Source organism: Sminthopsis crassicaudata, chromosome 2, assembly GCF_048593235.1.
Source record: "Sminthopsis crassicaudata isolate SCR6 chromosome 2, ASM4859323v1, whole genome shotgun sequence".
Lineage (NCBI taxonomy): Eukaryota > Metazoa > Chordata > Mammalia > Dasyuromorphia > Dasyuridae > Sminthopsis > Sminthopsis crassicaudata.
The window spans coordinates 523887182-523901359 of NC_133618.1; the positions used below are offsets into that span (position 1 = coordinate 523887182).

General features: G+C 35.7%; 1 protein-coding gene across 1 annotated transcript in view; it reads right to left on the bottom strand.

The window, feature by feature from the left end:
- The window catches only part of MYO5C (myosin VC), a 128200-nt gene that overhangs the window by 15696 nt on the left and 98326 nt on the right, over nt 1-14178 (bottom strand). Inside the window, exons 31-35 of the mRNA XM_074294529.1 lie at nt 9304-9367; nt 7889-8057; nt 5667-5754; nt 4247-4345; nt 3557-3711 (exon numbers count right to left, since the gene is read on the bottom strand). Of these exons, the coding sequence (XP_074150630.1) occupies nt 3557-3711; nt 4247-4345; nt 5667-5754; nt 7889-8057; nt 9304-9367 (575 nt within the window). The remainder of the gene's footprint in view (nt 1-3556; nt 3712-4246; nt 4346-5666; nt 5755-7888; nt 8058-9303; nt 9368-14178) is intronic.

Genomic DNA, 14178 nt, shown 5'->3' on the forward strand with positions numbered 1-14178 from the left:
AATGTTTATATTTATATACATATAGATAGAAAGATCTATGTATACAATAGATTTGTTGGGGGAGAAGAAAAAAAGGAAACTAAAGTGGAATAAAAAATCTCAGAATCATCTATGGTTCTCAACTTTTATTTGTATATCCAGTCAGTTACTGGGTCCCTAGTGATACATTCCATTATTGTTCCTCCCATGGTAGGTCCAAGCTGTTGTATCACCCAAAAAAGCCTTCTATTTAATTTTCATTTTCTTCTCTTATAGTGGCAAAGAATCGGAAATTTAGGGGATTCCCCCCAAATTGGGGAATGGCTGAACAAGCTGTTATATATATGATTATAATGGAATACTATTGTGCTATTATAGGCTGCTTTCAGAAAAAAAAAAACAAAAACAACAACAAAAAAACCAATCTGGTATGTTTGAAGTGTGAGGTAAGAATAGACAGGTATTCTCTTAGCTGTTGGAGATGGTTTGGGAAGATCAAAAATAAAAGTAAAAAAACAAACAAAAAAGCCCAAAGCCACAGAAGCACCAGGATTTCAGAGGGACCTTTGAAACCTTTGCTTAACTAACACATTATAAAGAATCCTCTCTACAATATATTTGACAAATGGCCATTATCTGTTTTCTCTGTAAAACACCTCTTGTGAGGGAGAATCTACCATCTCTAGTAATAGTACTTTCTGTTTATTAGGGAGTTTTTCCTTACAATGAGCTAATGTCTCCTTTTAATATTAGTATTAGAAATGATAGTTAATATGGAAACCGAATGTAGATCAAAGTATGTTATTCTCACACCCTTTTTTGATAGCTTTTTTTTTTTTTTCTCTTGACTTTTTTCTTTTTTGGTCAGATTTTTCTTATATTACATGACAAATATGAAAATATGTTTAAAAGGGTTATACACATATAACCTATATCAGATTACTTGCTATTTTAGGGAGGAGGAGTGATAAGGGTGAAACACAAAGTCTTACAAAATGAACGATGAAAACATGTATTTAGAAAAATAAAATACTACTGAGAAAAAGAAATGGTAATTAAAACAATTAGAAAGGAAAAAGTAGATATAGAAAAGAGCGGAGAACTTATACCTGAGATTTGAGAACTAATAATTTGGGAGTAGGAGGGGTTAATGTGTTATGAAGAAGACAAGGAAATTGTATCATGGAAGTAGAGTAGAAAGTTTCAAGGAAGATAATCAGCTGTGTCATATGTATCGTAGAGAGATTAAGAAGAATGAGTTCACTGAAGTTTGTTTCACAAGAGTGGTGAGGTTGAAAACATTGAGGAAGTGGAAAAAGTGAGTGTTGATTACTCATTCAAAAAGTCTGGCAGTGAAAAAAAAAAGAGAAACAACTAAAGCAGGACAAAGTGAAGACTTATTTTAAGATGTGAGAGACCTAAATATATTTAAAGACCGAAGAAAATGGCAGGACAACTGGAGAGATTGAAGAGAGGAATGGCGATTTTTATTCATTTCTGACGACTCTCAGTCACTTAAACTTATGATGCATGCATAATTTCTACTTTATAAATATCCAGTGTAGAAGAGTTCAATGCAGAAAAACAAGGAAACTGTGAGTTTCTGACATAAAAATAATGATAGAACCCTTTGCTGCTGAAAAAAAGATTTACTTCAACAAGTTTTAGTATATGAAAATCTGAATTTATAAACAGTAGCAGATAATTATTCACATTTCAAAAGAATTCCTAATAAAACATCCTTAGCTACATTCTGTCCTGTACTATCTCTCTGAATATATTTAATGTGAGATTGATACATGCCTGACTCTCAGCTCACCTTCTGCAAGCAGCCTTTCTTGGGCCTCCTAAATGTAAGTGCTTTCCCTGGGCACAAAGAGGATAATTGACTTGCCTAGGATTATGCAATCCATGCATTAAAGATGACATTTGAATAAAAATCTACCTTATCCACTGTGTCATGTTGTTTCTGAAACATTTTCTGCTACACAAAACAAGGTAGATTTTTAATTAAATGCATAGACACCCACAAATATAAAAAGTTATTTCCTTTTGGCTAAGCGGAAGTCAAGAGTTGAGTTCAGAATATTCAGAATAACCTTCCTCTTTTTTTTTTTTTTCATGGCCTGATGATAGCTCTGAAGCAAGATTTGCAATCTTTCCATAGCAAAGTGGCTTGGTAGTCAATTAGATGAATGACAGTTACAGAAGTTGAGCAACAGTAAGAAATGCCGCCACCAGCAGAGTTCTCATTACCATGAGATCACAAAGAAATTGTTTGATTAATGATTCTTGCAAGACAACAAAGCAAGCCATGCTACAGGATTTATTATTATTATTATTATTTTAACATAGAACCAATACGTGGCTGCCAGCATCTGTTTGAAGACCTTAGATGAGGGCAATATATTACCTCTCAAAATGGTCCAAGCTACTTACTTTCTTAATTATTAGGAAGCCTAAATCTTCCTTTTTATGACCCCTTTCCATTATAACTATCTTCCTCTTAGGACAAGTCTATACCTTCTACAAAATACATATCAGTCCTTACCATATTATCATAAGTGCTCTATATTTTTCCTTTGGCTAAGAGAAAAATGAGAGCATTTCTCTAATTAATTGTCTGCCTATCAATAAATCTAGCTAAAGATCTACCTATCAGTTTCTTTAAATACACTTTTCTGAGCAAAACAAGACATCTTCATTAGACACATTAGTCATATTTCTCTACAAATGAAGGAAGGATTTGTATGGACAGCAAGGATGCAACAAGGTAGAAATGGAGAAGCTAGGTTAGTCTTGCATTGGAATTCCATTTATCCAGGAACATGCTTGCTTTATCCAGCCCACTATCCATATGATAAATCCCTTCTACAATATCCTGACAAGGAACTGTCTAGCCTCCTGGTAAAAATCTCTAGGAAAGGGCAAGTCACTAGCTGTTTTAGGCAGTCCATTCCACTTTTTCCTTTACATTTATCAGAAATCTTGACTCCTTTCCATTGGGACACTGATGACGAACCATAATTGATTTTTTTAACCTCACTCTCTGGAGCTATGCAGAAATAAATCCAATTCTGCCATCTCCATCTCCCCACATAAAAATTGCAGTGCCACTAAGTTAATATAAGTAAGGTGGATTAGGAGAGTCCCTAATTAAATTGACCAGTCCTGCAATCAGATTGATGGGACGCAAGAAATTCCTAATGATTAGTTGAGGAAAGAATCAGCAACTCTCCCTTAAATCCTATTAAAAGTAATTCTTATTGAAAACAACTATCCCATTTCTTCCTGTTCACCAAGCTTCTGGGAGATTTCATTTTCTTAATTTTTTAAATTCCTCCCTTTCTTGTATCCTATTATTCTTTCATCTTCCAAGTCTAAGATAACAACAATAATAAATTCATACCAGCAAAACAGTTTATGATGTACAAGCATTTTTCTTCACTACAACATCATGGGGTAAAGAGCGCAAATAACATTAGAACTTTCTTATAATGAGAAAGGAGCCCAGAGAGACCGATTGTGGGAGTCACTCAAGTCACAGCCGACACTGCTGTGAGGAAATCTGTCCTACCTTAATGACCTGTTTGATGCCGTTAATGGTGATGTTCATGAAGGACTTGAGCATACTGGCGTCATTTAGCGAGTCTGCGTAACGTACACACATGAATAGGATATGAGCCGGCAGACCCGGAATCATGTTTACTACCACACCCCGAGGCTTCAGATCTGGGGTAGAGGAGGAAGAAATTAAAACGATAAAGCTTTAATTCAGCTAGTTAATATCTGTTCAAATCGAGGTAGAAAAACCTAATGTTCTTCTAATGTGACTGACTGCCAGCGTTGCATACGTTTTTCCCTGTGAGAATCTGCTTTATTCCTTTCTTGTAGACCATGGAGACCTGGGTGCCAGTGACTTCTCATGTCCTCTCTGCACTACAAAGTCCATCGGGCCTAAACAGGAGTCTGACACCCTAACTCACCTACCTCCCTCAGCAAAAGGGGGAGCTGGACAAAAGCAGCATGAGGAGGTTATGTCACACGTGAGGCTCCCAGGTAAGATTTGTTCCTTACATCTTTGTTCCTGGTTGAATTCAGTCTCTGTGGCCAGATGGGAGAAGTCAGGGGAAGAAGAATAAACAAAGGGGGTGGAGAGGAAAGAATGTGGAAGATCTCTGTGGTCATTCCTGGTCACTGTGATTTTTATCCTACTGTCTAAATTCCTGAGCCTCATGAGAAAATCCCAAGTGTCCATGAAAAGTACCCAGAATGAGGTTTTGCACCAGCTTAGCTTCATCTTCCTTTTTATATTCCACCATTCCAACGTACTCTTTGGTTTCTGAAGACGAATGCACATCATTGGCTGAAAAGAGAAACCTACAGTCAGAAAAGCACACGAATCTCATGCTAGGCAGCAGTATATCCAAAAGCTAAACAAATGGAGACCATTCTCACTTCCCCCATTGTGGCTGCCTTGGATATGAACACTCTCCAGTTTTTAGAGTCAAGGGCAGAGGCTTAGAGGAAGACCATAGATAAGGGAAGAGTTAATGGCATCTCAGAGGCTATTTAATTCAACCCATACTTGAATAAAAAAAGGACCAGAACATATGTAAAATGTATGGGATTGCCTGTCATCAAGGGGAAGGAGTAGAGGGAGGGAGGGGATAATTTGGAAAAATGAATACAAGGGATAACATTATTAAAAAAATTACTCATGCATATATACTGTGAAAAAAATTATAAATAAATAAAATTTTTAAAAAAGGACCAGAAAAGTTAAAAAATGAATTAAGGAAGGTCAGAAATGCCACAGAAAGGGGAAAAAATGTCAGTTTGGGTTGTCAGGAGTTTCTCATATAGTGGAGAGTTCAAGAAGAATAAAAGACAAGAAAAGGCCATGGGATAGTTGATCAATATTCCTTTCCACACTGTGCACATGTGAGGAGGAAAAACTAATTATGTTGGGCAGCCAATATTCAAGATGAAATATCCATTTCTTTGGTTTCTCCACTTCCCTATAATTACCTTTCTGGGAGAGTGGTCTCTGTGAATATGGATGTGGGGTAAGGAATTAAAGATGAAATTTAGATCAGTCAATTTTAATCCCTGTTCATTTCTGGGATTACAAAAATAGTTTGATAGAGGAAGAGGTTAAAAATTATTATATGGTTGCTCTTATAAATTGACCAATTGGTTATCTACAGATAGAGTAGGGTCTGAGGGGGTGCTGGGTAGGATTATCTCCCTTAGCTATTTCTCCTCTAGCCTATTTGTGTTTTAAAAAACGTCTGTCATTAAAAATTTTATTCCTTTGAGTTTTGAAGTCTTTTTGATTTTCAAGAGTTATATTTTATTGTGGTTCAGTTGTGTCTAACTCTTTGTGATCCCACTTGGAGTTGTCTTTGCAAAGATACTGGAGTGGTTAGTCATTGCCTTTGCCAGTGGATTAAGGCAAATAGAGGTTAAGTGACTTGCTAGGATCCCTTATTAAAATGCAAATACAAAAGAAGGTTATAGTCCTTTGCTGACACTATTAAAAGATATACAGACAGCTAACGGAGTGTAGGGTCCACTGAAAATGGGAAAATGAATCAACCTCTCTCTCTTAGTGTCTGCCTCTATTTCACTCTTTCCCTCCCTCTTCCCCACTCTTTCTTTTTCTGCTTCTCATTCTTTCTTACCTTTCTCAATTGTCTTAGTTAGCGTCTTGATTTGATCTTGCAGCTTTTTAATCATTCTATCCTTCATGTCTAACTCTTCCTCAAGATCCTATAACAATAAAAGAAAATTGGGTTGAAAGTTTGTTTATTATTATTATTATTATTATTTTAGAACATGGCTTCCTTAGACATAAAATGCTATATAACAATGCCTGCTAGACTCAACTGGTAGAATTAGAAACAGCTCTTCAATGAATTTGAAACACAGATTCATCATCATTAACTCCTCCAGTTCTAATGTGAGTAAGCTTGTGAGCAGCACAAGTTTTTGCAAGGTATTAATAAAGATGTTTGAGAACATCCTCCCGCCATGATACAATGACCCAGGACCAAATTGCATAAGCTCTAGCTATTCTCAACACCTCTTTCTTCATCTGCAATCACAATATTCACTTATCACACCCCTAGCTCATCATACGGGACAGGTTGGCCGAATCATTGCAACTCCATTTCTACTGTGTGGTTCCCCTAAATGCTTTAGTAGAAGTATTACCCTCTTTTAGAAGGATCAGGGCTAAGAAACCTTCTCAGAGCTGGCTACTCCTACTTCAAGATGGTGCTAGAGAACTGATGGCACTTTTAAGAGAGAAGGATACAGATAATAAGGAATCTCTGAGAATCACGAGAGAGAACACACTATACATACTCAGAGATAGAGATGCATAAATACACACACAGATAGAATGTAAATAGAAAAAACCACATTCACTATGCATGTACTCTTTTATATCTTCATATCCAAGTAGCAAATATCACTATATACATATGTGTATGTGTGTATAAAATACACACATATACAATGCAGTGTGATAGAGAAGAAAGATAAAATTAATGGTCCTGAGGTAGAATTCTGATTCTGTGGTTTACTATCTCTTCAACCTGGGAAGGAAATCACTACCACCATCCCTGCCATTTGTAAAATGAGAAATGTCTAAGACCCCTTCTGGTTCCAGATTCTAAAGCTATGTCAGTATAAAGTGGTCGGGATGTTGATCCAAATATTCTCTTTCCCTTTAATAACAGATTTAGGTCGGCATTTTCAAAGACACACGTATTGCTATCCACATCCTAAAATACCTTCGAATGGACACTCCTGACAGAGCTGAGGGGATCCACTAAGCGGCTTTGTTTATTCGTGGGAGAGGCTGGCTCTGATGCACTGGCTAGCGGGTCCTCTGTTTTGCAGCCCACTAGAGCCAACTGCTACCTTTTCAGCCCAAGCACTTGCACTTTGGTAATTGGCACACTATAAATCAATATAAAACACTTAATTTACTGTTTTGCTGAGTGCCTACAGTTGAGGGAGTAATGTTAATAATGCAGATTAATCTGAAAATGCTTGTCAGCCCTTTTTTTTCCTCCTGAAAAAGTTGGTTGTTAAACATTTACCAGCACTCCCTTGACTTAGTCTTAATTATATAGGTTAAATATAGACAGCCTCCAGGATGACTCTAAGTGAGTGTGTGAATATTTACAGAAGAAAAAACAGAGGGAGAAAGAAGTGCTTTAAGGACCTGCTCCCACAAAAGGGGCTTGCTTTGGTGGATCAGGGATGATGGTTGTGCACTGGGACAGCTTATTCTAAGTATGTATTAAGAATCATAGAATGGAGATCTGCAATGGATTTAATCTGACAAACTATATTTTACAGATCAGAAAGTAGAAAATCAGAGAAGGGAAATGACTTTGTTCATAATTGCAAAGCTGATTGGTAATGTAATTTCCTTTACTCCCAAATCTAGTGTTTTCTTTCCTTAGCACTACTTTTCTTCACTCCAATCTATCTATCTTTTCACTTATAGCAAAGATTCTTAATCATTTTCTATGTGTTTTTGAACTCTTGGATATCTGAAACCTATGCATATGAGTTTAAATTTATAAAATCATGTTTTTGAATTCATGAAATAAAATAATACATAAGACTACAAAGAAAGTCAAAGGTTAGTAGGAATAAAGATGTGATTTCCTCCCTTCTAGCTCAAGGTTTCACTGAAATCCACATGTTCTCCTTTCCCAATTAAAACTCTCTGAAATGTTATAGGAATCTTGCTTTCTGTCTCACCATTCAAGGGCATTCTCACCCTTGGATTTTAGATCCAGCTTAATATTCAAATACTAGTAGAACCAATGTAGTAGTTTAATGTTAAATCTCACACTGAAAAAAAAATGCTAGCAATTCTTACCCTGTTTTCCATATCGAGACGAGATGCTTCCTGCTTGAAACTGCTCTTGACTTCACTTTCTGTTTCAAATTTTTTCTTCAAGTGATCACTGGCTTCTTGTATTTCCCTAATGGTACCAATCAGCTTTTCTTTTTCTTTGATGTGTATTTCATTTTGAACTTCCATGGTTCTAGGGAAAAGGAGATATGTAGTGTCAGACCATCATGGTGAGCTCACTTGTTATCAGGTCCATAAATGACTTTTATCTTTCTGATACTCTACTAAAAAGCAGAAATATGATCTGAAACTGGCATTAGCAAAGGGAGAACCAGAGAGAATTTGGGCAAAAATTTATTTCCTTGCCATTTTGCCTTGCTCCTTTCTTATAACCGAGTATCTTCCATGATTCCCCTCCCAACTATTGCTAGTCACTAACTCTAATTATCATCACTGTGATTAGGCAATAATATAAAGTGTTTGTTATGTTGCAGGCACAGTGCTAAGCACTGGGGATACAAGGAAGGGCAAAAAAGAGTCCCAGCTATCAAGGAAATCCCAATCTATTAAAGAGACAACACACAAGTAACTACATACAATAAAGATATTACAGGATGAATTTGAGATGATGTTTGGGGAGGGGGAAAGGCACCAAGGAGGATAACTGGGTAAGGTTTAATTTATATTAAAGGAAGTCAAAGGGTATTCTCCAAGTGGGAGACAGCCAGTGCAAACACATGGAGATGGGAAATGGAATATTATGAGGGAATAAGATTTAAGATATCTGGAAAAGCCAGAAAAGGGCAGGTTATAAAGAGTTTTAAAAGCCCAACAGAGGACATTACATATTTTATAATTACTTATTTTCACTCTTTAGGATCAATTCAATAAATGCTTAGTGAGCATATTCCATGTACAAGGCAGAGAATTCAGAACGGAAGACAAAGAAAACAAAAGAAGAACAAGTGAAGAAGATAGTGGAAGGATGGTATCTCACTTTTCCCATGTTAATTCAAGTCAATTGGTTCTAATGCTACAGTGGAGTCATGTGTGAAGAAAACTTCTTTTATTGTTTTATTTGTTTCACTAGGAAACTCACTGGGTTTTGCTTAAACATCTCAGGGAGGGGAAAGCAGAGAGGAGAGAACATGAAACTCAACATTTTTAGAAAAGAACGTTAAAATTGTTTTTACATATAATTGAGAAAAAATAAAATATTATAAGGAAAATTATGGATTCACATAATGAGCATCCAATACAATGTTGTACACATGGAATTCCAGCAGAGGGCGATTTCATTTCTTTGTAGGAGCATAAGGCTCTTCTTGTGGAGCATCACTAATTTAGATAATGGCACAGGGTCTCAATCTTAGTATTACTTGGAAATTTTGCTCTTTAACTGTTTCAGTAAGGAAAAATTACTTGATCACTGTACTTACCTCCTTTGTGTTCCGTCCTCTTCCATATTGCGATGTAACTGACTAGACAGTTCTTCTATTTTTCCTATGATGAGAAATTCATTTTTTCATTTTGGATACCAGATACCATTTTGGATAGACTTTTAAAAAATTTTAATCAGATGACCTTTTGTTGTATTTAACAAATTATTGTTTAGATATCAATAGTTACCCAATTTCTTATGTATTTAGTATTTATGAAATAACCAGTAAATCATTATGAACTTTGCAAATGATGATTGTCTTTTCAAGTGACTCTTTATGTGCCCATTATAAGGAAAAGAATGTTGATTTTTAACTCACCTTTTAACCATACTTGCACGTGAATGACAACTGTTTTTAATAGCTTTAAATTCCAAAGACAGACACATTCATAATGATGTAAACAAACATTATCTTTAGATTCCTAAATTGTTAATGTCACTGTTGTTAACTAAAAATTTCCTCTATATTTCTGTTCCTCCTGAAATTTTCCCTGACTTATGTAACCAGAGGTGATTCTTCCTTCCCTAAATATTTATACCTCTTTTTTGGACCTCTTCTGTCCATTTATCATAATATGTCTTAAACTATAGTAATTTGTATACATGTCTTATCTCTTTGTAACTACAAGTTCTGTAAGATGTAGGACTTATCTTGTTTCATTTTTGTGTTTCACTAAGCACAGTACCTTTATCAACATTAAATATCTAAAGAATATTTGTTTAATAGTAGCCAAAGCAGAAACAAGAGGGAACTTTTATTCTCGACTAGATTTTAAACAATGAAACAGAACTGACTCCTGAAGAAGAAATAGAAAACTTAAAAGAAAGTGATTAAATGACCATATCATTGAATTTGAAGAAAGGGCGCATTAGGCATAGTTTGATACCAATCTTGATATTAGAAATTAAATTTTAAAGAGTTCAGAGAAAGCATTGCTAGCATCTCATGGCCTATAATTCTATAGAGAAAGTCTTCCCACGAGAAGGATGCAGTGCTATTAAGAATGAAACTCTGATGATACAAACACACAATTAAATCCATTAAAGAAGAAAAATAGGTATCCAAAAAATTAATATAATCACACAGATAACATGCCTCTTAAAAATCTTAATTCACTGATAAGTTAAGAGAAGGGCAAAAGAATGACAGGACCTAGGATTCTAAAGCCTAATATATTGGATTTAACATAATTTTTTAACCATATTTAACATATATTGGATTACTTGCTATCCAGAGGTGGGAGTAGGGGGAAAGGGGGAAAACTTGGAACACAAGGTTTTGCAAGGGTAAATATTGAAAAATTATCCATGCATATCTTTTGAAAATTAAAAAGCTTTATTAAAAATAAGATTAAAAAAGAATTCTAAACCCTAGAATAGACTGAATCATGTCTCTGTTGACAAAGATAACAAAAATATAATTTGTGTAAAAGCTTTTTGGGGGACAAGTGGAAGATTAAAGAAGGAATAGAACTATTCCTTAGGTAGGATAGGATTATAATAATGATAAAGAAGAGTAAGCAAGTTCTTAATTTGCTTCTATTTTCTATTGTAGAAAAAAACCCTCTAATATTAGGAAATATAGAAAAAAATTTAACACATAATAGGAACCCAAGATAACTATGGAGATAGTTATAAAGAGAAAAAGGAGAAGCTGGAGAACAAAACAAGTGCTAATATTGCACCTGCTCTCTGCCAGACACTGTGCCACTCTTTACATATAAATCATTTAGTCCTCACAATATTGAGAGGTGGTTGTTATAAATGTCCCCACTTTACAGATGAGAAAGTAATTTGCCCAGGATCTCACAGCTAATCAGTGTTTGAATATAGATTTGATGACAGGTGTTCCTGACCTCACCTAGCTGCCTCTCTATTTATTTATTTATTTATTCATTCATTCATTTATTTATTTATTTATCTATCTATCTATCTATCTATTTATTTATCTATCTATCTATCTATCTATTTATCTATTTATTTATCTATTCATTTATTCATTTATTTATTCATCTATTTATTTATTTATTTATTTATTTATTTATTTATTTATTTATTTATTTATTTTGAGGCTGGGGTTAAGTGACTTGCCCAGGGTCACACAGCTAGGAAGTGTTAAGTATCTGAGACCAGATTTGAACTCGGGTCCTCCTGAATTCAAGGCTGGTGCTCTATCCACTGCGCCACCTAGCTGCCCCCTGCTGCCTCTCTATTTAAATGGATATATAGCTGCCCTCAATAAATTCCACTCATCAGGCTCAAAAAAGACAGCCCGGTGGACTGAAAAGAAGAGATTGCTGGATGTTGGTCAGTTGATTTATGAAAGGTCATGGAGAAGGGGTTAAGAATCACTAATTATAAAAAACAATTAAATGTCCAAGAGTAGTCTAACTACCTCATGAGATACTGGTGTTCAATATTTCCATGAGTAGAAGACTCGCTCTCTACTTTGATAATAAATGTAGAGAAACTGTAATACTAGAAATTGTGAGAAGTAGTAAGTCTGACAACATTTTGCCTTTTTCTGTGGGTAGCCACATGAGAAAACTGAATGTATGGAGAAAATGAAGCTGAAATGTGATAGAGTGTGTAGGGGTTAGGATCAGAAAGAATTCTTTGGTTCTATCCCCTTGAATTTTATCTACATCAGAAACATATATAAATTATGTTTTAAGTGGGATTACTGATGTAAGTCGATGCTGCTCCTTCATCAATCATCAATCAATCAGCATTTATTAATCATTCACTATATATGAGTCAGGTATTGTGCTCTGAAGTAAGATACAAAGAAAGGCCCTCAGGGAGCTTACATTTAGTGGGGGTGACAACATTAATAGGTATAGTCAAGATACATACAGAGTAAATGTAAGGCAACCGAAAGAGAGAAGTTCTAGGGAGGGGAAGGCCTCCGGCAGTGTTATTTGAACTAAAGCCAAAAGGAAGCCAGGAATTCTGAGAGTTGGAGATGTGGATGGAGAGTGTTCTAGATATGGGGGAAGCGGAAATAGCCAGCGTAAAGACAAAAAGAGATGAGGAGATGGAGTGTCATGTTTGAGAAACAGGAAATAAGCCAATATAGCTAGATTGTTGCGTGCATGGATGCAAAGTAGTTTTAAGAAGACTTTTGCAACTTGCAACCTGTTCCTCTTTACAAAACAGGAGATGGGATCTTAAAGGGGTCAAGTGACCTGCCTGTACAACCAAGATCAAAATCAGTAGCAAATCTGGACGTAGAACTCAGCCTCCTGATTGATTATTCTGTACTTTCTCCAATTCACATTGCTTCTCAGATGTGAACACAGATTCAAGTGTTCCATTCTTATTTCTTTATTTGCATAATCCATATAATAATAAACAAAAATAAAAATATAATAATCTATTCTGTTGTAAACTCTTTGAGACAGGAAATTCTGGTTTTTGTTTTTTTTTTTTTAATCTTTGTGTCTCTGGTACCTAATCCAGTGCTTTGTAACTCCTTAATAAATTATTTCTAAATTGAATTGCCTTCTACATATCTAGCCCATCCTCTGCCCTGGTTCTTCACTCATCTATATATACCCTATGCCTCCCCCAAATCCCTGCATTTCTATAGTTTCCCTTTAATTTTCAAAGCAATGTTTCAGTACATGCAACCATTCAGTACTACTGGGAGAAAACTGGGATAAAAAAAGATGGGCCTCAGTTTCAAGGAAAAATGTATGGTCATTAAAAGAACACTGACATTGCCCAAGGACAATCCATTCCACTCTTCTCCTCTTCAATTTGGGCTCAGCTCATTGTTCATTTGCAGTGTTTATCCACCACACACACAGAGAGAGACCTACAAATGCTTCCATAACTTTGCCAACTGAGCTGTTTCCTTTATGAGAGGTCGACACATTTGGGGAGCAAGTGCCCTTTTTATATCTGTGTCTATATCATCTCAGCATTAGATTATAAATTCAATCAAGGGCCACAGGAAATAGCGATGCACTGTAGGCTCAAACCTTCTTCGTTCCTGTCACACTTTTAATGGCCTGTGATGGACTGCTGTATGCTGTATCTCTCCATATGGAGGGAGAGGTCGGAACTGGAGTTAGAAAATTTATATAGCAGGGGAAAAGGGACTATGGGGTTGTTCTCACATGTGGCTCAAGGATTGAAGTAAGTGCTCTACTTAGAATGAGAAGCATCTCAAGCTGAGGAAATAACCCAGAGGCACCTCCTCCTTCCCATCACCCCCAAAGCATGGAGTCTAGTCTGTGAAATTCCTTACAACTCCATTTCGAGAACCAGATTGAGTATCAGGGAAAGTTTTCTGGAGGAAGCTTCAGGAAGAGAATTTTAGACATGGGGCAAATACAGTGCATGTTCAGAGGGCTATTATTCACGTGTAGTCAATAGAGAGGCAACTTGATGTGGTAAAAAAAATCATTGGACTTGGGGGTGCATGGGAGAAAACCTATAAAAGTTTATACGTAAAATAGGAATAATAAAATAGAATTATAAACTTCTCCGAGTGATAATAAAGATCAAATGAGAAGATAAAGACACAACCTATCACAATCATGAAGCACTACGTTGATGTAGCTATTTATTACTGGATAATCTGACTATTGTCGCCAACATTTTCTAAGACATTTTTTCCTTTGTGAAGAAAGAATTTTTATATGGAACTTTGCAAAAATGATTTCTTCTAAAATGGTTGCATAGGATATGAGAGCAAAAGGGGTTTTTCTAATTTAGTTACTATTGGCAAATAAACATAACTATATTTTCTTTATAACAAGGCATTAAGAGGATTAAAGCTTTGCTATCCAGAGTCACAATTTTCATGGTGCCTAGTGGGAGCCATGAGGATTTTTCTTCCTTTTAGAACTAATCTGTCCTACTG